The 22,584-nt window shown below is 34.0% G+C and overlaps 1 protein-coding gene across 2 annotated transcripts; it reads left to right on the top strand.

Annotated features, from left to right (window-relative positions):
* Window positions 1-5,959: 5,959 nt before the first annotated feature.
* Window positions 5,960-14,150, top strand: LOC121262752. Of its 2 annotated transcripts, none has more exons than XM_041165346.1 (4): window positions 5,960-6,127; window positions 7,863-8,708; window positions 11,317-13,291; window positions 13,805-14,150. In XM_041165346.1, exons 2-4 carry the CDS (start codon window positions 7,866-7,868, stop codon window positions 13,867-13,869), a joined length of 2,883 nt encoding a protein of 960 aa, XP_041021280.1. In that variant the 5' UTR covers window positions 5,960-6,127; window positions 7,863-7,865; the 3' UTR covers window positions 13,870-14,150. The 2 variants fall into 2 exon arrangements, with proteins under 2 accessions (XP_041021280.1, XP_041021279.1); XM_041165345.1 differs by having other exon boundaries at window positions 5,961-6,127; window positions 7,866-8,708.
* Window positions 14,151-22,584: the final 8,434 nt, after the last annotated feature.

Genomic DNA, 22,584 nt, shown 5'->3' with positions numbered 1-22,584 from the left:
GAAGTTTTGTTGTAAATAGTAGAGGGGCTAGAGGGAGTTGGCAATGATGTGGAAATCTACTATTGATATTGAGGTGGAAAATTACACATGCTCAACATTTCTGTCAAAGTTTCATATCCTCTTTGGGGGAAGGTTTTGACACTCACTGATTTTTATGGGGATCCAATTACTGCCAAGAGAGATGGGAGTTGGCAACTTTTGAGAATGTTGCAACCAAAGGATTTTAATGGTCCATGGCTATGTATGGGGGACTTCAATGAACTACTTTATTAACATGAGAAGTATGGTAGTCCTCTAATATCTTTATCTCAAATGGAAGTCTTTAGATAAGTTCTCCAAGACATTGGATTGAATGATGTGGGATATATTAATACTAAATACAAATGGGCAAATAATAGAGAGGGTTCTAATTTCACAAAAGAAAGGCTAGACAGAGTTTTGGCTAACATTCATTGTATAAGCATGTTTCAAGGTATTTTAGTTTCAAATGTAGCAACATGTTCCTCAAATCATAGTTCTCTAGTAATTCAAGTGACTACTCAAGCAATACCAGCAAAAAGAAGACAAAGGCTATTTAGATATGAGTTAGGTTGGGGACTGAACAGTTCTTGTAAGGATCGGATTAAAGAGACACGGAGAGAAGATGATATGGTAGACAAATCCATGACTAAACTTATCAACAAACTCAATAAATGCAAAAATTATTTAATTGCCTGGAACATAAATCAAGAGAGAGACAGGAACCAAGAAACTGAAAACCTTTTGAGTCATATACAACAAATGAAGGAAGCAAATTCAGGATATGTTCAGCATGAGATTAAACACCTTCAACAACAAGTCAATCTCATATTGGAGCAAGAGGAAGTCAAATGGAAACAAAGATCTAAACATAAATGGCTCACAAAAGGAGATAGAAACACAAGCTATTTCCATAGTTGCGCTACTCAAAGGAGGAAAAACAATGCCATTAATAAAATCATTGATGAGGCAGGATCAGTACACACTTCCTTAGAAGGTATCAGTAAATCTTTTCAGGATTTTTACTCTTGTCTATACACTTCTTTTCAGCTAGTGAATCAACAACAATGTCTGGATTCCACCCCACACATGATTACAGATGAGATGAACTCCAACTTAATCAAAAAATTTGAGCTGGCAGAAGTCCAGGAGGCAATTCAGAATATGAATCCCATGAGCTCACCAGGGCCAGATGGTTTCTCAGCTGGCTTTTATGAACAAAATTGGGACTCAACATGTAAGGATCTTTGTGAAACCATCACAATGGCATTAAACACTAACAGATGGGATAATGCCATTAATGAGACTTTTATAGCCTTAATTCCAAAAACAAAGGATCCTAAAAATGTTACACAATTTTGACCCATTGTGCAATGTTTTATACAAAGTCATGGCTAAAGTGCTAGTAAACAGATTGAAGAAGATATTGCCTCAGATTATATCTCCAACACAGAGTGGTTTTTTTCAAGGGAGGCTTATAGCAGACAATGTTATTGTAGCTTTTCAAGCCCTTCACACTATGCAATGCAAAATGAAAGGAAAGCAGGACTATATGGCCTTAAAAATGGATAAGAGCAAAGCTTATGACAGGCTAGAGTGAAGTTTTATTGAAAGGATGATGGAGAAACTTAGCTTTCATAGAAAATGGATAGAACTTATTATGAATTGTGTAACCACATTTTCATATTCTATTCTTTTTAATGGAATACCTCAGCCTAAAATCACTCCAACTCGAGGCATTAGACAGGATGACCTTTGTCACCTTATCTATTCATCATCTGTTTAGAAGCCCTAAACTAAATGCTCAACAAAGCAGCAAGAGATAACCAATTAATAGGCCTTCTAATAGCAAGGAGCCATATTCATTTAAATCATTTACTTTTTGCAGATGATTGTATGTTATTTTGTAAGGCATCCTCAGTGGAATGGAGCAGGTTGATACATCTCTTATGGATCTATGAAACAACTTCTGGTCAAAGAATGAACAAGAAAAAGTCATCCCTATTTTTTATCAAAAACACTCAAAGCTCAACAAAAGATAGCATATCTTGTGTGGCAGGGGTCAGGATTACAAACTCATGTGACAAATACCTTAGTCTTCCTAATCTGATAGGTAAATCAAGGAACCATGGTTTTAGAGAAATAATTGACAAGGTTCGAGCTAAATTGAGCAACTGGCAGATGAAATTACTCTCACAGGCAGGAAGGGAGATTCTGATCAAGTCAGTGCTTCAAGCTATACCAACCTATGCAATGGAAGTGTTCAAATTTCCCAAAGGTCTGCTACAACAACTTAACAAATTAATGGCATCATATTGGTGGGGTCAAAACAATCAAGATAGAAAAATCAGTTGGTTAAGCTGGGCTAAACTGGAAAAATAAAAAAATATAGGAGGATTAGGATTTCGTGATTTTGAGAAATTCAAACTTGCTTTGCTTGCAAAATAAGGTTGGAGGATTCTCAAATATCCTAATTCGCTAGTATCCAAGATTCTCCAAACAAAATACTTTCCTAACTCAGAATTTTTGAAAGCAAAATTGGGCACATCTCCCTCATTCATATGGAGAAGCTTACTATCTGCTAGAGCGCTACTGCAACAAGGTTTAATTTGGAGGATAGGGAATGGTGGCTCGGTAAGAATCTGGGAAGATCCTTGGATTCCTCAACCTAATTTGTTTAAACTTCAAAGTGGCAGGAATCGATTGGGAAGAGAAACAAAAGTGAAAACACTTATACAGCATGAAACTAGAGAATGGAATATCCCTTTTTTAACAGTCAAGAAGTTGACCTTATTACTCATATTCCCATCAGTTATTGCAGACAACATGATCAATTAATGTGGAGAGGAACTACCGATGGTGACTTCACAGTAAGGAGTGCATATCACCTTCTAGGGGACCTGCAAGACAGAAACCAAGCTGGGATATTTAACAAACTATTCCTAAAAGAAGACTGGTGTAAATTATGGAAGCTCCCTATTCCACTAGCCTCGAAGAGCTTTTTGTGGAGAGCCTGTAGAAACATTTTGCCAACTAAAGATAATTTGTATAAAAAGAAAGTTTTGACAGATTCAACCTACCCAATGTACCTAGAACTACCTGAAACAGTGGAACATATTTTGTGGAATTGTGTATTAGCTTCTGATATTTGGAGTGTCTCCTCCAGAAAGATTCCAAAGAGCTTCATGGCACAAAATAATTTCAAACAGATCATGCAGGTAATGCAATAGAAGCTTATACACTCACGGCGCTTGCGCACTCCACAATTGTATGTAGAATTACTAAGTATGTTTAAGGGACACGTGCGCGGAACCGAAATATGAATGTAAATATATAATCCCACAAATCTACCCACAGATTATGCTAATGTTTCCCATTGATAGTCTGAAACAAGCCTGGGTTTCACAAATTTGGCACCATCTATACATATGTATAGTAAATTATAGGTCTCTCATTTGATAATGGCTTATGCACATCATTTTCATGAAAATCACTAAAGATATACCTCATAGACATAGTTAGCTTGTCAAGCAATTGATCCCATGAGCTTAAAAACACATACTAAACCAACAAAGAGAGAAGCTCAGTGACAGTGACAAGTCCTATAAAGGAAATTACCTTTCCTCTAAAACAAGTTGTTTAGGTATCTAACCCAAGTGTCTATTATCTTTAAGCCTATAGAAGCATTTATCAATAGCTACATGATATTAGTTATTTGGTGTATGAAGAGAGCAAATTGAAATCATGTCATAGGTCTATGATTCATGTTATTTGGTAACTTGATGGACTTGAAGTAGCCTATCTTGATCCATGTTATAGTCAATAGAAATACATTGAAATCCAGTCAAGATTGCTTATCAAGGCCAAACATGATTGGGGATCACAAACTTGTGTGTTAATAACATCATATCAATATATAAAAAATTAACTAAGACACATTATATATGACTGTTGGGCCTCTATGTGTAGAGTCTGGTTGTGTTTATGGCGATCCGGTTTGATGACCCGACATAACAATGATCCATTATGGCTTTTTGGTGGATTTTTAATGAAGTTTTTTGACCCATTTTGGCTCTTATTCTGACCTGACCCGCTCCCTAGGGTTAACGATACATATATTATATTATTATCTTATACGACCGCTCCACCTTATTTATTTATCATTTGAAATAAAATTCTTTGCAACTCCGTAGATTGTCGGAGCAGATACATGCAGTCACCAAAATCTTTTGTATCAGCAAATTGCCAGTAATAAGCCTGAAGTCATGCCCCTTACGTGAAATTGAATCAAAATCATCGATTAATTCTTTGATATCACGATGTTTATTAGTACAAACCTCCCCTGTAGCCCAAAAGGTGTAGGGAGAGGCACAATTCAAGAGGTAACTCATACAAAGGGAACAGAACAATTTAGAGGAGGAGGCTCTGAGCCTTTGTCAAGCTCTGTCTTCATGGCAAATGATCACAGCCATTAACCACAAGACTCTGAGCTACTTTCCAGACATCTTACCCAATAAGAACATTAGTTGTTATTTTATAGTTGTAATTAATTGAGACATGATCGATCTAATATAACTCAATTTATAATATGTATATCATCAAGCTGCCGGAGCTAGCGTTGACCGTTGGAGTGACTGCGGCCCAACCCCAAAATATCTATCAGTTTCGATAGAATATGAACGGAGGAAACAAATTTCTTTATTTTATGGCAACGTCTATCCATCTGCTGTTAATTTTTTTTTTAGTTTATGAAGTGCTTTTTATCTAATAATTTTCTAGATTTTTCTAAAAAGGAAAAAAAAATGGAAACAAATTTAAAAACCCATCTAATCTGATTTATATTGAATAACTTTTTAATTTTATCTTTCCACTTTCACAAATTATAATACAAAATATATCTCAAAACATTTTTATTCAAATAATTACTTTTGATTCTATTTATGTTAGTATGAAAAAATAAAAATCTAAAAAAAGATCTCTAGAACTTTTAAAGGATTTCATTTTATTCTTCAAAACCTATTAATATTGATGAAAAATTCTTCTTATCAATCACTATTCACCATCCCACATCCCGCACTCTATGAAAAAATTATAGGTATGAAGTGTAAGAATGAATAGTGACTGATGCATAATATTCTATTGAGATGCCATTCCTTTTAATTGCAAAGTTATAAATTTGATTTCTTTGTCTCTGTGTGCGTGCAAAGAAGTAACTCCATTGTTTCCACGCAATTCTCCTTATATCTCTTGGTCACTAAGTTTCCTTAAATATCTCTGTCTTCACTTTTGGTCTCATAAACCCAATCGGATGAAGCCCTTTTTGTTCAACCTTTTTTTTTTTTTTTCAGATAAATATTACCAAAATTATGTATACACATGATTGCTAGTCTCCCAATTTGCAATATATGGAACAAACTAATCCAACCACATTGTTTTGAAATACATTTTCTATGCAGCAAATAACTAACATTGAGAGAGATTAAGATTCCGTCAAAAATTTTAAGAGAAAGAGAAAGAATGACGGGAAGTAAACTCTACAACATTTATTTTTCCCTTATTACTGTCCAGAATATTTAAACGGACAACAATAAATATTATAGAGTAAGTACACTTCATATGTCTCTTTCACAAGAAAACCCAAAAATCTATTAATTCATAAATCAAGTTCCTCATATGTGAGAGACCATTCATTCTCTAATATCTTAGTTCTTTTTGTTTCAAATGATATGACACCGAGTAGTACTCCTCATGTTACACATGCCAAGTTGTTACTTAGGTGGGATCACTTGTAAATATCCACTATAATAATGGAGATTAGATTTGAGTACGAGATTTGTATACATTTATGCTTTAATTCAATGGGTATTAAGCTCGAAAGAAAATATCAAATGGGTCTTGGAGTGATTTAATTACTCTTGCGTTCCTTTTATGTAAAAGTCCTACAAGACGTCTATAAGGAAACTATTTAGTATTTACTATCGCTCTGTGACAGACTGGGCTTATGTCCATAGAGAGAAAAACTTTGGTTTCGTTTTATTCCCTCTTCTCTTCCCCTCACTTCGGCCGTAAATTCAACCTCACACACATGAAAACTTAGCTGTCTTCACAGGTACTCACTCTCTTCTTTCTCTTTCCCTTGTTCCTTTTTTTTTTAGAGTGTGTTTGGTTCTTGTTTGGATGTGTTTCGTAGTAAAGTTTTATAGGAGTTCTGAATCAATGCATAACATGAAAGCCCATTTACCCAGGCTTTGTATCTCGCACTGGCTATTCCATGGAGGTTATTGAATACTTAATCTCTTTCTCTTTACTTAACTGCACTACTGTTTATCTTCTCTGATGTCAGTTTATGCATTGGTATTGTTGCGTATGTATATAATGTGTTTAATTATCAGTTAATTTTTTTTCCTAGGATCAATGAGAATTGTTGACACGAGCTTTGGGTTCTCAATGATGTTATTAGTTTTGTTGTGATTTGATTTGAGTTTTCAACTCTGCACAACTTGTTTGGTTTGAGTTTTTTTTTTTTCTTTGTTTATTCGGTTTGATTTCAATTGTTGAGCATGTTCAATTCTTTTTTTATGTTGAAGCCTTATAGGACAATCGATCTGGGGTTGCTTATTTTCTTCTGGGTTTGTGACCTCGAAATTCTCTGCTGCGTGTTTTCCTTTTCTTCTTCTTCGTCTTCTGGTTGAGAATATGTTGCGCCTTGAGTTCACGTATTTGGGATGAGGCCTTAACTGGGTGACCACTTTATGCATGTCTCTTCACAATACCATTTTTATAGAGTGAGGATGTTGGCCTGTTGAGAAAGAGGAAGAGAGGGGATTGTGTTTTTCAGTCTGGAAATAATGATTGATGGGTTTTTGTGTAAGGCTTTGACTCTTGGATTTTATTGGGTGCTCAGCAAATTTATCTTCCTTGCAATATTGGTTGTTTTAGATCGACAATTTTCTCTAGTTGGCTGGGGAAGAGAGACCGTTTTCTTCTTTGCTTTTATTTCTTATTTCTATTGATTAAGAAAGTTTCTGTTTCTTCTATTGCCTTCCAGTTGATTCATGAGGTTTCCCTTTTACTTTTTGGATGTTTTCCTATTGGATGGTCTCCTTGATGCGTATGCCCTATCCCCGTGCCAGCCAGTGTCAAATTACCTTCACACATGCCTTGTGTGAGCTCATCTACGAAAGCTTACACATGGGCAAAAACATGCAAGCTTTTATGTTTACATAATTTCAGAGATGCTGCATTATATTGGCATTGTTAAGTAAATGCCCTTTAATTCTATCCAGGCACAGGACTATGGGTGCTTGAGGGGAAAAAAATAGCGGGATTAGGGTTGACGATATAAAAGAGACTTGTAATATTCATCCAAGTTGTTGAAATCATTAAGATGTTTAGCGTTGACAAGAAAGTGAATGTTGGGCATTTATTGGTATTATATTATGGTGGACACATTGGTTGTTTTTCTTCAGTTCTCTCACTCACTTCCAAATACATTTTCTGCTGATTCAGGAGCATTTTTATCCTTGGTTTTGGTAAGTTATTAACAAAACTCAAGCCAAGGGACTATATTAGTACTGTTTGTTTTCTTCATAGATTAATTGGTTAATAGCACTGTGAAGAAACATCTTATGCATTAACTTCCTGCATAGAATCTCATGTAGTTTGAGAAAACTCAGGGTATAATCCAATATCTTGAGGCATGAATTCTCAAACCCGCTAGGTAATTAATGGAACATTGTGCTTCCTGTTATTTGAGCACATTACTTGCGCTCATATTTGCCTGCTTGTAGTCCTAACTGTTTGTTTTGGGTTCATCAGTCTCATTTTTCTTTGTTTTATGTTAGCAGATGGAGTCAGTTGATCTGGATCATAATGGTAATTGCATTGAAGAAACATCTGACAAGCAGTTATTTCCTCCAAGTTCTCCTGATAGAAGTGATATATTTGGAGATCCACAGGTGAATACACGAGTTGGTGATGATTACCAAGCAGAAATTCCCTCCTTGCTGACAGAATATGAGCATCTTCAGCTTCTACTGAACCCTGCTGATTCAGGTGTCATGGTTGATGATTCCCAATCTTTTTTAACGGGTTTGCCTATCCCAATCATGTGGGTTCAGGAAGTTAATAGCATTGGAGATAAAACATGGGGATTTCCTAGTAACCATGATGAGGAAGTTAATCCAAACAAGCCTGCCGAGTCGAGAAACAGAAAAAAGATATATATTAAGTTGAAGAAGAAAAGTTCAGCAATCAATCTTGAACCCTTAGATGTTGGGTTGGAAAATGAAAAGGAATCAAAAACTGCAAATGTTGGAAACATCATGATAGGGAAAACAAGCATTGTTGGACTACATAAAAGCAAAAGGTATTCCCCAGTTCCAGGTTCTAAATGTGACCCTTGGAGTGATCCTGACGTGAACAGTTTCCTTCTTGGTTTGTACATATTTGGGAAGAATTTTGTTTCAATCCGGAGATTCCTAGAGAACAAACTGATGGGAGAAATGCTGTCCTTCTACTATGGGGAATTCTATAGATCTGATCAATACCGTAGATGGTCAGACTCCCGGAAGGCCAGAAGTAGGAAATGTGTAACAGGAAGGAAAATATTTACAGGATGGAGGCTACAGGAACTGTTATCCCGTTTGCTTCCCCATGTCCCAGAGGAATTTCAAAGTACTTTGCTGGAGGTAAAGCTTCTGTTCCAGTATCATTTGGTTGACTGTGTCACTGAGAAATCAATGTTTAAACTCTCATTAATTTGTTGTTATTGTAATTGAACTCATCCCACGTTTGTTGCCTTATGTGTTAAAATGTGCATCATACCATCTAGGATTCTTTCATAGTTTTGCTTCATGCACTGTATTTACATATTTATTCTCCTTATTTACTCTTCTGCACCTGGATAGGGGAGAAGTGGTAGAAGAATTTTGGCAGTATAGTGGATAACTCGGTCCAGAATTTTTTATTTTTCTTGGGAAAATTCTTTCACCTGTTCCATAACTTTTAATATATAATTGAACAATGCAAAATGAATAAGATAAATGCATATATAGATTGAAACATATTAGACCCAAGGCTTTTTTAAGGGGCAGTTTAGTAATTTTATTAATTTAGTATGTTTTATTTTCTATTTTTATTTTGAATATTCGTAGGTCTATTTCAGTGGGCTTTAAGAAAGTGTTTAGAAAGTTAAATAGGGCCTAGATAAATAAGAATTCGTTGTCAACAAAAACAAGACCGTTTAGTACCACCCAGTCTACCCTTTTTTTTTTATTTATAAAAAATTTATTGAGACAAGCAATGAGGCAAAGCCAAGTACACAGGAAGTATACAAAAACTGAACCTATTACATGTCAGGAACTAGAAAAAGAAACAAGAAAATCATGAACACTAGTTCCATTAAATACAATAGCTGAAGCCCTTTGAAATAACGAATTAAAGAAAAAAAAATCTAAGTTCATCCACCAAGCGCTCCTTATCTTCAAAGCATCGACCTTTCCTCTCTATCCAAATGCACCGCATAAGGCATAAAGGTATCATATTCCAAACAGCGGCAATTTGCACATTACCCCTTAAACCTATCCAGCAAGCAAAAAGGTCCACCACCCTCCAAGGCATCACCCAAGTCAACACCTATTGAACACTTCATTCCATAACAACCTTGTCGCATCACAGTGTAATAATAGATGTCCACGATTCATCAGATTTCTTGCATAAGAAACACCAATCCAAAACAATTAATCCACACTTCCTGAGATTATCCAACGTCAAAATCTTCCCTAAGGAAAGCAGACCAACCAAAGAACGCAACCTTTGATGGCACCTTACTCTTTCAAATAGTCTTCCAAGGAAAAGAATGAACCCCATTGCCAAGACGGCTTCTTATACCAAGAACGAACTGAAAACTTCTTATTACCAGTATGCTTCCAGACCATCTTAACCCTCATATCCCTCCCAAGCTGAGTAGCATACAATAAACCAAACAATTCAGAAACTACCCAGGTTACCCTTAATAAAGTCTTGCACAGAAATAATTTCTTGCTGCAGGAAGAATAACAAGATGGGTGTATTTACTGATGACTGATTAAGTGTATTTTAACTGCATCAGCTGCATCTAAACATACCTCTTTTTCCATTTTGTTTTTAGTTGGGGTAAGAGGGTATTTAATAATTACTTATAAAAAAAAGGGAGGGTATTTAATAATTTATTGTGAGTGAGTGGATCTGGTACTCAAAACGAGCACTGCCTTGCCTACTCTTGATTCTTAACTCCAACTTAAAAACTCTTTCTTAAGTAGTTCATCCAAATGATAAATACCATGGAGATTTTAAATTAACTTTAAAAACCATGAATATACTGCTGATTCTTAGAGACTAAAGAAGCTTTCGTTTTCTCTAATTGTTAGCAGAAAATTAGGTTTGGAAAATAATCTGAAATAAATTTCCCTTTTATTCTCAAAATTAAGCTAAGGTTTAAAATCTATCAGTTGAGATGGGATAGCTGGTTCCTGAATCTTAACTTTGTAACTAATTTTTAATAATTATAGCACATGTAAAATCACAACTTTAGGACCATGCTTAGCAGCTGAACTCCTAAAATCACATGACCTGGAGACCCAGATTTTGAGGAAAAGAAAATGACGAAGGAAGAGGTGAGGCTGGAATGTATGCTACAATTGCAATGGTGGAGACAAACAAAGTCAATAATGCACCTGTCACCTGTATTGCTGAAATCATGGGCACAAAGAAAAAGAGAACAAGAAAGAAAAATGGAAAGGGAATATTAGATCTTGTGGCTCACTCTTTAAAGTATTGAGTGTATAAGGCGTCTAGGTTTGGTGAAGAGAGAAGAACCTTTATGTAAAAGGATAATTTCCCTCTAGGATCCCATGATATGATGAGATGGCATCTGACTTTGAAACCTCATCATATGTATTGGACATTACGTCCATCCACTTGTTAATCCATGGTACAACTCTGAAATGGTAATTCACCTTTCCTAACCTGATGGTTCCTAGAAAGTAAAAGCTTCCCCAAAATGTGCGGTTAGCAATTCTCGTGTATAAACTATAACCATTGCATGCCGCTTACCTCAGCTTCTATGAATATTAGGTGGCTAATACCCATTATACTCATATCTGATTAGATGCTAAAAGGATCTTTGGATCTTTGCTGCAGATTGACTGCTTTTCCAATTACTGTGTTTAGACCCAAGTTGTTGCAGCTATATCTTTTTTACTTTGCTTGACAGAGAACTATATGTCCTTCAACCCTCATTTTGCTTGTCTTCTATAGGGCTTCAAGTCATTTGCGGAGGGAAGAACTTCATTTGACGAATTTGTCTTCTATTTGAAGTCAACTGTTGACATTCAGATTCTTGTGGAAGCTGTAGCTATTGGTAAGGGGAAGGAGGATCTCACAGGCCTTGCCTTAGAGTCTGGAAAGACCAATCAAATATTTCAAGTTTTTCCTAACCTACCAACCGGCAAAGATTGTTCCTCTCTTACTCCCAGTGACATATTAAAGTTTTTGACTGGAGGCTTCCGGTTGAGCAAAGCCCGGTGTAATGATATTTTTTGGGAAGCTGTTTGGCCCCGTTTGCTTGCGAGAGGATGGCATTCTGAGCAGCCTAAGAATCAGGGTTATGTGAGTTCCAAACATTACCTTGTTTTTCTTGTGCCTGGGGTTAAGAAGTTCTCAAGAAGGAAACTTGTGAAGGGAGACCACTACTTTGATTCTGTTAGTGATGTTTTGAGCAAAGTGGCATCTGAACCAAAACTTCTTGAGCTTGAAGCTGAAGAAGCTACACTCAGGAGCTGTAATGAGGATGGGTGGGTTCAAGAAGTGACATCGGATCCAGATGATTCATCAAATCATCAGCGCCATTGTTACCTTAAACCCCGAGTTACTACTTCCTCTCCAAATCCTATGAAGTTCACTGTTGTTGATACTAGCTCAGTCCATGGAGGAAAATCATCCAATGTGAGGGACCTGAGATATTTACCGGTTGAATACAAAATTACTTCTAGTATCTCCAATAATTATAGAAAGTCAATGTATGACTTTGAGGCATATGTTGCTGATATGCCATTGAAGGCTGAAAAAAATACAAATAAGCTTAACCACAATAAGGGTACAGTTTATACAAGTGGTGCAAATGGTTTGAAGTTCACTGTTGTTGATACCAGTTTGCTTCGTGGAGAAAAATCATCTGAGGTGAGAAAAATTAGATATTTACCCATTGAATTTAAAGGTATAGCTGATTTTAGCCATCTTTTGGGAGAAACTGAAGGGACCTCCTCTGAAGATTCACTGGATGCGCATGAGATTAATGCTGTTGACATGTTGTTGAACAGTGGAAAGAATATTGTACCTGCTAGTGATGATACAAACAGAAAGGTAATAAGTAATAATTCAGATATTACTTCGAGCCATCGAGATGATAAGGGCATTATGTCCAATGACAGGCAGCTAAAAACAACTATCAAGCACCAATTTAGTCGGAGAGTAAAATCTGGTAATTCAAAATCTGTTTCTCCTGTCATCAAAAGGCGAAAATTAACTGTTTGTTCTAAGTTGAAGACACAAGGTGTTATTGAGGACTTCTCAGAAGGCTTGGAGTTAAATCAAACAGGACTCTGTTTGCCATCGAGTTCTCCAGATGCAAGCAAGAATGTTAGTTCTCCAATGGATTCTCAAGAGAATGTGTCTTTAATTATTTCTTCACCTAAAGGCAGTCCAGGTGAGGAGACTATTGGAGGCATTCTCATTGGAAACTCGTCTGCCTTAGGCATGTCCTGTGGGATGAATGAGAAACATCAACCTCAGCCATCACTTGACCTGAACCTACCCCAGGTTCTGATAAACTCTGAAGTGGGTGAAGCATTAATGATGGAGGTGGAAGACAGCCATGGCATAAATGCAGACGGTTCATGCCTTCTATCTAAGGGAATGGACCTGGTTCCTGACACAATGACTTCTATGGATGTGGATAATGTAGAGCAGCAACTGATGAACCTGAACCCCAGAAGGCAAAGCACAAGGAAGCGACCACCCACCATCAGAGCATTGGAAGCTCTTGCAAATGGTTACTTAATAGTCCAAAGGAGGCAAAAGGGCACAGAATTTCAGACACATGAAAATCCATTCTCTAGTCCTTCCCGCAAGGCCCGAAGCAGAGTCAAAATAACTTCAAGTCGTGGTAGCACTAGTACCAAGACCAATGAAATGGAAAGAAAAGAAGTGAATGATGCTTGTGATGATAACAAAGGTATGGTTAGCAAAACTGTTGATTGTGTTGAAAAAAAATTGGCTCACTAAATACTCGGGATTTTCAGAACCACCTATCATCCTAGTGTTTTTAAGGACGATCTGGTAAGGTTTTGTTTTTTCCAATTGTGATTAGAAAATGGGTTTTTAATTACTCTGAAAGACTACCAGAGCAGTCTGTACCCCTTGTGGAAAGAAAGACTCTTGCTATATTTATTGCCATGACCTGGAAAAATTGTAGTCCGTTGGATGCTTTACCAACCATGGTATAGGAGAGTCCATCTTCACTTGTTTAGTTCACATAAAAACTAACCGTTCACAGTGCCCTTTTACCAAAAAGCTGAGGGCCCTTCAGCGATTTTCTTATGTCAATGACTACAGCAGAGAGGTGAATTCACTCTGCGATACATATGAAAATGTTATAGGCTACCTAATGGCAGATGTGTTGCTGGTAGTATTTGGAATGCAGGCAAATTGTCAAGATTCTAATCATAACTGGGCTGCTTTGGGATAGGCTTTGTAGATGCATACCAAGTTTCATATAAATGTGAAGATATCAGTAATCAGAATGGAGGTTGAATCACTTTAAAATGGCTGTTGGCGGAAACTCCTTCCAAGATAGAATGCTGTTTCAAGAGGTCACCCACCAATCAAGTTTCTGTATCTTCTCAGTTGAGCAGGTTCCTGTTCTCGATAAATGTCCATTGTGATGAGTACACTCTTCTTCTGGTGATTTTTCTGAAGATGTTTACTTAGTGACTCAGATTTCTTTTGTGATTTTATTGTTCTGTCTGTGTGATGCTTAGTTGAAAATAACGGGCTAAATATACTTTTTACCCCTAAACCACAGGGATTTTAAACTTTATGCTCTGGATTACCAAAATTGATACATTGCAACCTTAAATTACCTAGAATTGGCAAATAGTAGCCTCCCAAGTCTTCCCATTTAAGTGGAGAGAAAATAGGTAATATGACAAAATCTTGTTTATCTAATTTCAATGGAGGGTGTTATTTCACAATTGAGGTAGTTGAACAGGTAAATCTACTTATTTATTTTATATCTTAATACTTCCTTTCAAATGTAGGCTTGACTCCCCTTTAATAAGTAGACTCAACATGTCGAATATTTTAAATAATGTAATTAAGGTTCAAAATTAAGACTTTTGCTCTAATATCATGTCAAGACGTGTATTTACACCAAAGAAAAAAGGTTAAGATGTTAGTATATGCTCTTGTGATGGGATGATTTAGTTATTCTGAGCTGCAACTACATCGGCCTCCCTGCAAGGTGCAATTTTGTTGGGAACTTTGTTTTCCCCTATGTTCTTATGCATGTAGTAGTATGGTTGATTTGGTCCGATGTATCTTAATGCTTGCTCGAATGCAGAGTCTTGGTTGTTTGGTTTTTTGTATAATATGAATGGCATGATGTGAAAAGCAGGCATAAATTCTTTTAAGCCTGAGAAAGCCTGCTGCTGCTGCTGGTGGCATTGGCACAATAATCCATCAGGTATTTTTCAAAGCAATAAATATAGATAGAATCATGAGTAGAAAAAGTGTCAAGTCTGATCTTTATGTTGGTAGCATAAATTCTTTTTGTTGCAGACCTTAAGCAGGTTTTGTGGGCAAAACAGTTATAATGTCAGGTTTGGCCTACGTCCACATCTACCCTTTTATCTGTAAAAGTTGGATCTGGCTTCCTAAATCTGGCCCTGTCTGGTTTTGCAGTCCTATCTTGGCAACTGGGTTTGATGGGTTTCAACCCAAGATCGTGACCCACATCATCCCTATGGGACTAGTAATACATTACTTTTAAGATAAATAAATGCAAAAATATTTCATAATCATATGTTAAAATTAAAACATTTTTATAAAATGAATATATTTTTATAAATTATTTATAAAATTATCCTTAAGAGTTTAAAAAAAAATCATGTATTTATCATTTTTAGTGCTAGTTGCTAAGCATGAATCACGTGCTTTGTTAATTTGGGTCAGGAACCACAATAATGGATAGTTTATGAGAAAATTAAAGGGTTCAATTCCATGTTTTTGAAATTGTCGGCCAACAACCTTGTGGCCGAATGGCATCACACATGGTCTTTAGGAAAACATTGGGTCCATACTAGGGGTTCAAACCCCCCAACTACTAGGACTGATGTCTCTAAAAAAAAACCTACCTAGCAAATAAAAAAAACTTGAAATTGTAAATGTTATATAGTTTATTACCTAACACTATTGGATTTTTCTGATCAAATTTTCATTTGTATTAAACTTATTAGAGCACTGGCATTGGATTATATATCTATATATTTGCATAATATGATCTTAAATTAGGCTGCATTAGATTGTGCATGTCTAAAAATTTACATAGCTATAAACAGTGTTTCTACAAATTTAAAGATGCATTGTTCACTCTTCAAATATTATTTTATTATTTTTTTCTCTCTCCTCCCCCTCTCTCTCTCCACCAACGTATAGAATTTTAAATGATAAAATTTGTAGTGGTGCTAATTGTAAAATATAAAAAAATAATAATAATTTTAGGAAAATAAATCAATAATAATATTTTATTATTATTTGACTAAAAAATGCATAATCTAATGTGAGAGTTTTTCTTGATATGCAAAATCATTCTCTAAAAGCTGTGATTTTACATATGCTGTAGAGAAACCAATACTAGTGATCTTAGATGTGAGACACGTGTTTCTTAACAGGACAGAAGAAACACATATCTAACATTTAACGGGATTGGTTCATAGGCTCCAATTCTTGTCAAACATTACGTGATTAGTACAACTCTTATATATATATATATATATATATATATATATATATATGTACACACACACAATCCTTTTGGATTTTTTCAAGGACTCACATGCAATGCAATGTGGCAAAAGTTAACTCATGATTAAATTAACTCATGATTAGGAGATTTAAAAGTGTATGTGTGAAAAGCGTATAGCAAACAAGGGTAAAAAAAAAAATGTGAATGTCAAAGAACTTCCCACATCAAGTAAAAACAAAAAGAGTAGTTGGTTGGTGTCGTAGGAATGGATCAAAATCTAAAGACCTCAACTTTTTCCGTTCACCATTAATGTCTCAATATTCTATATCAAGATCTTTACTCAAAACACACTACATAATTGCTATATTTATCTCTATCCCCTCCCAAACAAATGGTATTAGAACAGTTTCAGAGCGTTTGAACTTAAAAAATAATAATAATAATTACCCTTTAGGTACATTTCACTGTCAATCAGCATCAATAATGTCATGAAATCTACTTTTTTTTTTCCCTTCATAACAAAAATTGAAACATTTTCCAGGAAATTTCAAAGAGGGAAAGAAAAAGTTTCCCTCTCTTTTTCTTTTTTTTTTTAAATTTTTTTGCCATATATAATAATGCTTGTTAGCCAAGTGATTGAGTACAGTCTTTGTCATTGGCTCCAATTCCATGAAGCAACTTCATTTGGGGCCCCTTTCTCTCTCACTGATGACTATAAAACACCTTATGTTTTCACGGATCATAACATCTTGTCTATATATTAATAAACATTGCAAATCCTTTTGCAAGATTTTATTACTGTACATGTAGAACACCTTTTGCCTGTTTCGCATTTGAGACAGCTAGGATTATTCTTGTATCAGTACGTTACAATTCTCTTTTCTTTTCTTTTCTCTTCTTCTTATCATAAATGATATTTGCAGTGCAAATCTTACTCCCTTTAGAAATCTGAAACTCACATGATACATACAATTATAAAATACATAAATATATACCGCGTAATCGCTTTAAAAAAAAGTGAGATCCACTATTAAAAAAAGTAATTTTTTTCGTGTGGGTCATTACACGGCAGTTACATAATTCACGATTATAAATATTTTTTGTTATTTTTTTAAATGAGTGAACGGCACTTGTACATTCTAAAACTATATATCTAGCACTATTATTATTTTGTTTTTCCTTTTTTTGAGTTTTATTATAAAGTATAGAGTAGATATAAAATATTTAGATTTTAAGTTTTTCTTATTAAGGACGCCCATTGCCATTGGCATCCCATTGCGAGACATTAAATCATGCATGGGATCCTTTTTTTGAAAGTAACTTTCTCAGCAATTTCTTGCAAAAACGATGGACCCATAAAGCAAAACCTTTTATCACATGTGAAAAGATCAGATCAGATCAGATCAGATCAGATCAGAGACAACACAAAATCCCTTCCCAACTTTCTTTCAGATCTGTCTCGATGCTCTAAATTTGAAGATCCATTGCCACATTTGTACCGCCATCAAATAGTTTGAAAAGGAAGCAAACAAAGGGTTTATTAGTTTCTTATAGTTTCAGGAGTAGGAATCTCATGTGTAAGGGAGGTTTACCCATGGAATCCTTAATTTATAATAACCATATAAAATAGAAAAATTATCTTTTAGTACTTCCTAATGTGATAATTTGATATTATCAAATGATTAATATACATTTAAAAAATAATAAATAATTCTCTAATTATTCTATCAACATTATAAAAAAAGAAATGATAGTTGCAGTCGTGAATGCGCAAGCGTCGCACAATCATTTTAAAAAAAGTAAAAAAAAAAGAGAAGACACATAAAAAAAAAATTAATTAATTTTTTAATAATTGACTCTACTCTTTTTCAAAATGACTGAACGAAACTTACATACTTCACGATTATACGCAAAGTTTTAAATTTTGTACCGTACCATCCGGTACGGTCAAAATTTTTCGTTTCGGCCGTCCGGCCGGTACAGGTACTATACCTGTTCCATACCAACCAAAATACCGGCCGATACCGGCCTCAATTTCGGCCTGTGTTTTTTTTTTTCGTTTTTTCAAATTACAAACTTATTTTTTAACCCTCAATTCAGACTAGACTATTTATAATTTATATATATATGTATTTGTATATAATTTATTTATATATAAACTATTATTTTAGAATATAATTTTTATATATATTTATATATATAATTTATTTATAGATCGACTATCCCGAAACGTTATCCTGAAACGCTATCCCGAAACGGTACCGGTATCGAAATATTTCATTCCAGTGTCTTGACCGGTACGCTGTCCAGTACGGTATTCAAAATATTAATTACACGTAGTATTACTTAAAAAAAAAAAAAAAAAAAAAAAAAAAAAAAAAAAAAAAAAAACGATGATTATAAATTTCTAATCAGGAGGGCATGCATGTGCAGCATTCGTGTCCTGAAATTGCACCCTACAAATGCAAATTATAAGTAGGTTCAGGTTCAGTACTTCTTTACAAAATTATTAGTATAAATCATTAATTTCCATCATTTATGTACTAGCTAGCAGCTAGCCCCCTAGCTAGTGTCATCTGTAATGTGTATTTTATATATATATATATATATATATATATATATATATATCTGCTTTTTCGGCCAAAAGGAATTAAACATTTTGCTTTTAATTAAATGATTGAGTATTTCCTTTGATCGATCATGATCATGTCACATGTTTTTTTCTTTTTTCTTTCTTTTTTTTTCCTTCATAGAATTTCATGTCATGTAAGAGAGAGAGAACAAAAAAAAAATGTATGGGGTTGAACAAAATCACCAAGTGTTCTATATATATATATATATATATATATATATATATATATATATATGGACAACCATAATCATGATCACCTTGAAGAATAAACTAATAATGAACAAGTTAATTGTAAAGGTCGCAATCATCATTGCCATGCAGAACAAGACACATGAACACGTCACTCTCTCAACATATTTAAAAATTCTTTTTCTTGTTTTTTAAATTTATCATATACTTCGCAATACTATTTTTTTGAAAACCATCTATCATCTTTCCTTGGTAAAGTATATATCCCTGTCAAGTGATCATGTACGCATGTATAATTACCAATTATTTAAAAATTTAAACCGATGAAAGAAGGTAAATTTTATTATTTATATTTTTAACACTCTTTCTCACGTGTTGATCAGACTCATCTTCAATAAGTAGACCCGGCACATAAAATATTTAATTAATTAAATAAAATATAAAGTCAGTATTCAAACTCAAGACTTCTACTATAATACTATATAAAATTATTACTTGTTCCAAAAATTTCAACATATAGATTTTGTTATTTATATCTTTAATTAACAACTACAAAGAAAGATACGAAGATTTGGCACATACTAGGGAAAAAAATGTCAAATTTATGGAAGGTATATGTCGATCATGATCAAATGTTGATTGATATAAACCCACACCCGTACTATAGATCAGTAATGTTATTAGATATAGTTTTAAAGTGTACAAATATCATTCATTCTCTACGAAAAAGAGTGAGATCCACCATTAATTTTTTTTTTTTTTTTTTTTTTTATGTAGCTCTCATATTTATCTTTTTTTTTTTTTAAACGAGTGTGCAAGACTTATATACCTAAGATTGTAAATATATATATATATGTCACGTAACTTAATTGTTTTTAGGACATAGTTTGTGTTCCCTTCTCCTTAAATTCAGTGATATATTCAGCCAGAAACGAAAACAATCAGTCCAAATATATTTATCCAAGCAAGAAAACTACAAGAATATTAATTTAGCCGTTGGAATATCTTGACCACAATATAAAATTAGCGGCCTAGACCGTATGTTTGATAATTCTACTTTCTGTCCTCTTCTTGTTTCCTATCCTATCGTTTATATCTTATCTTTTAACTTTTAATAATATATGTGCGAATACAATTATATATAATATGTGCATGTAGGGACAAGAACGTGGATCAGATCAGTACTCGACTTTCAAATATTTATTTATATAATGATCAGCGCTAGTGGACATTTTTTTTTCCTTCATTATCATGGGAAACAAACAATTTCTTGCATGGTATGAGTACCCTAGAGCTTGAAAATAAGCAATTTGGCAATTGCTGGTAGCACATCTTTTTACTAAACCCGTTTTCTCCATTTTAGAGGTTTCGGATACTTTTTCATTTTTTTTTTTACCCCCTCAATGCTTGAAAAAGTCAAAGTCAAATAATTAAAGCCTTGTTTAGATCGATGTTGAGATGAGATAAAAAATTTGTAAATAGTAGTGAAATAATTTGTGAATAGTAGTGAAATAGTTTGAGTTAATATGTTTTATGGGATTTTGAAAAATGAGAGGAAAAAAAGTTGAATGAAAAAATTAAAATTAAAATATTGTTAGAATATAAATTTTTTAATATAATTTTTATTTTAGAATTTGAAAATTTTGAGTGGTTTTTTATGTTTCGTTTGGAAGTTTAGAAAAGTGAGTAATGATTAGATGGAAAAAATTAAAATTAAAAATTGTTTGAGTGATGCTTGGATGTTGAGATGATATGAGATTATGAAATGAGTTGAGATCGTCTCAACATCCAAACGGGGCTTTAATCTCAAAGTACTTATATAACTTAGTCGAAGAGGGTTAAGATAATATTACATTAATTCGACTAAATAATTTAAGACAATTGGTAGAATGAAATGGACCAGAAAAGACCACTCAACTTAATTAATTCGACTTTACATGGCTAATTTGCAGATCATTGGACCGATGTCATTAGTTAATTGGTTAATTAGATCATATGCATATGGTAAGAAAAAAGAAAACAATGCGCATCATGATCGGAGTTGTTTTCTGAGGAAAGTTTAGTTGGTTGTTGAAACAATGCTTAGAAACTAAGAAACGTAATACATGCATGCATGCTTAGGACAGAAATAACAAGATTAATTAACCTAGCTAGATTAATTATTATGCACCTGAAGTACTAGATCATGAAGTGCGCGCGAATGAAAATTTTTTTGCTTTTGTGCGTAATTGGTAAAAGTACATCTCCCGATAAGATATAAGCATGTGAAAATTTTTCTCATCAATCACTATTCACCATCTTATACTTTAGATTTTATGAAAAATACTTATACATTCTATGAAAAATACTTCACATCCTATTAAAAACTATAAGTGTAAGGTGTGTAATGTGAATAGTTGTTAATTTGTAGTAAAATTTTAAATATTTTATATCTGTATTTTGAAAAATACATTATAATAATTGTTTTTATTTTAACGCAAATATTGTATTTAGTTTATATGTACATTAAACAAGAGTTTCAATAAGAGTGCTGAAAACATGAATTAAAGAACAAAAAGGAAATAGTACTTAACAAAAGAAAATGGGGTGACACAATAAACGGAATTTAAGCTATTTATCTCAAACAAATAATAAATACGTATTATTTTTCACAACTACATTTTAAAATAAAATATATTTTTATAAAAATAAAATTACTTAAAAAAATACTCTTATTTTAAAATATGTATAGCGAAATCATGTGTTGTAGATATCATTTTTTTTCTTTAAAAAAAAAAAAAAAAAAAAAAAAGAAGAGGAGGGTGGGTTGACGTGCTCATCCCAAAGAGAAGGAAAGTGGAAAGAAGATGAGGATGAAATGAAAATGGTGTACTGGTACGACAGACAAGCATTCACATGATTGCATTCCTAAAATGTAGCGAAGCAAAAGTCCACACTACCTAAGATCTATGCTAAGCTATAGCTGCCCCCACTCAGTCTACATCTCGACTCCCTTGCATGCAAGTAAGCATGCTCTCTACGCGCGCCTCTCTATCCCTCTCCGCCCCTCCCTATTCTCATACTTGTGCTAATTTCCTACGTTTCTTTCTCAATATATGCATGCACGTGTCACGCGGTTTTCTAAAAAAAATATATATTTATTTTGAGATAAGATGAGATGAAATGAAATGAAATGAGATGAGATATTTAAACATCTTCTAATAAAATTTCAACACATGCATTGTAAAAAAATATATTTTAAAAAATTTAAAAACTTTTATAAAACTTAAAAATTGTCCATATTTAAGAAAATAAGTGAAAAAAATTGAAGACGTGGAGTGGCCCTTCTAATAAATAGACATGAGTTTTCACCAAGTCAATCTTTTTAGTGCACACTTGGGAGTGCCTTAATTTACATTTACCACATTGGTTCTTGAACCAACCGCACATTATCTGATCTAATGACCTTTTATAAAGGGTTTGACTACATGTTCGCCAATCGATAAAATTGTGTGTTTATATTTAGTGTTGCAACACGAGATCGATATGCATGCATGAAAGCCCTTCTAAAATGAGAGATCGGAGAATTTATGGTTGAGATATTAATTCAGAAACGCTTCTAACAAGTGTCTCCTACAAAGCCTAATTATCAGAGACTCATGAGGATTTGCCACGTAAGGGGTACATGCAAAACCAACGCGAG

The sequence above is a fragment of the Juglans microcarpa x Juglans regia genome, chromosome 4S (genome assembly GCF_004785595.1).
Source record: "Juglans microcarpa x Juglans regia isolate MS1-56 chromosome 4S, Jm3101_v1.0, whole genome shotgun sequence".
Taxonomy (NCBI): Eukaryota; Viridiplantae; Streptophyta; class Magnoliopsida; order Fagales; family Juglandaceae; genus Juglans; species Juglans microcarpa x Juglans regia.
The sequence above is the reverse complement of the archived record's forward strand: the minus strand, read 5'-3'. Positions and strand labels throughout refer to the sequence as shown.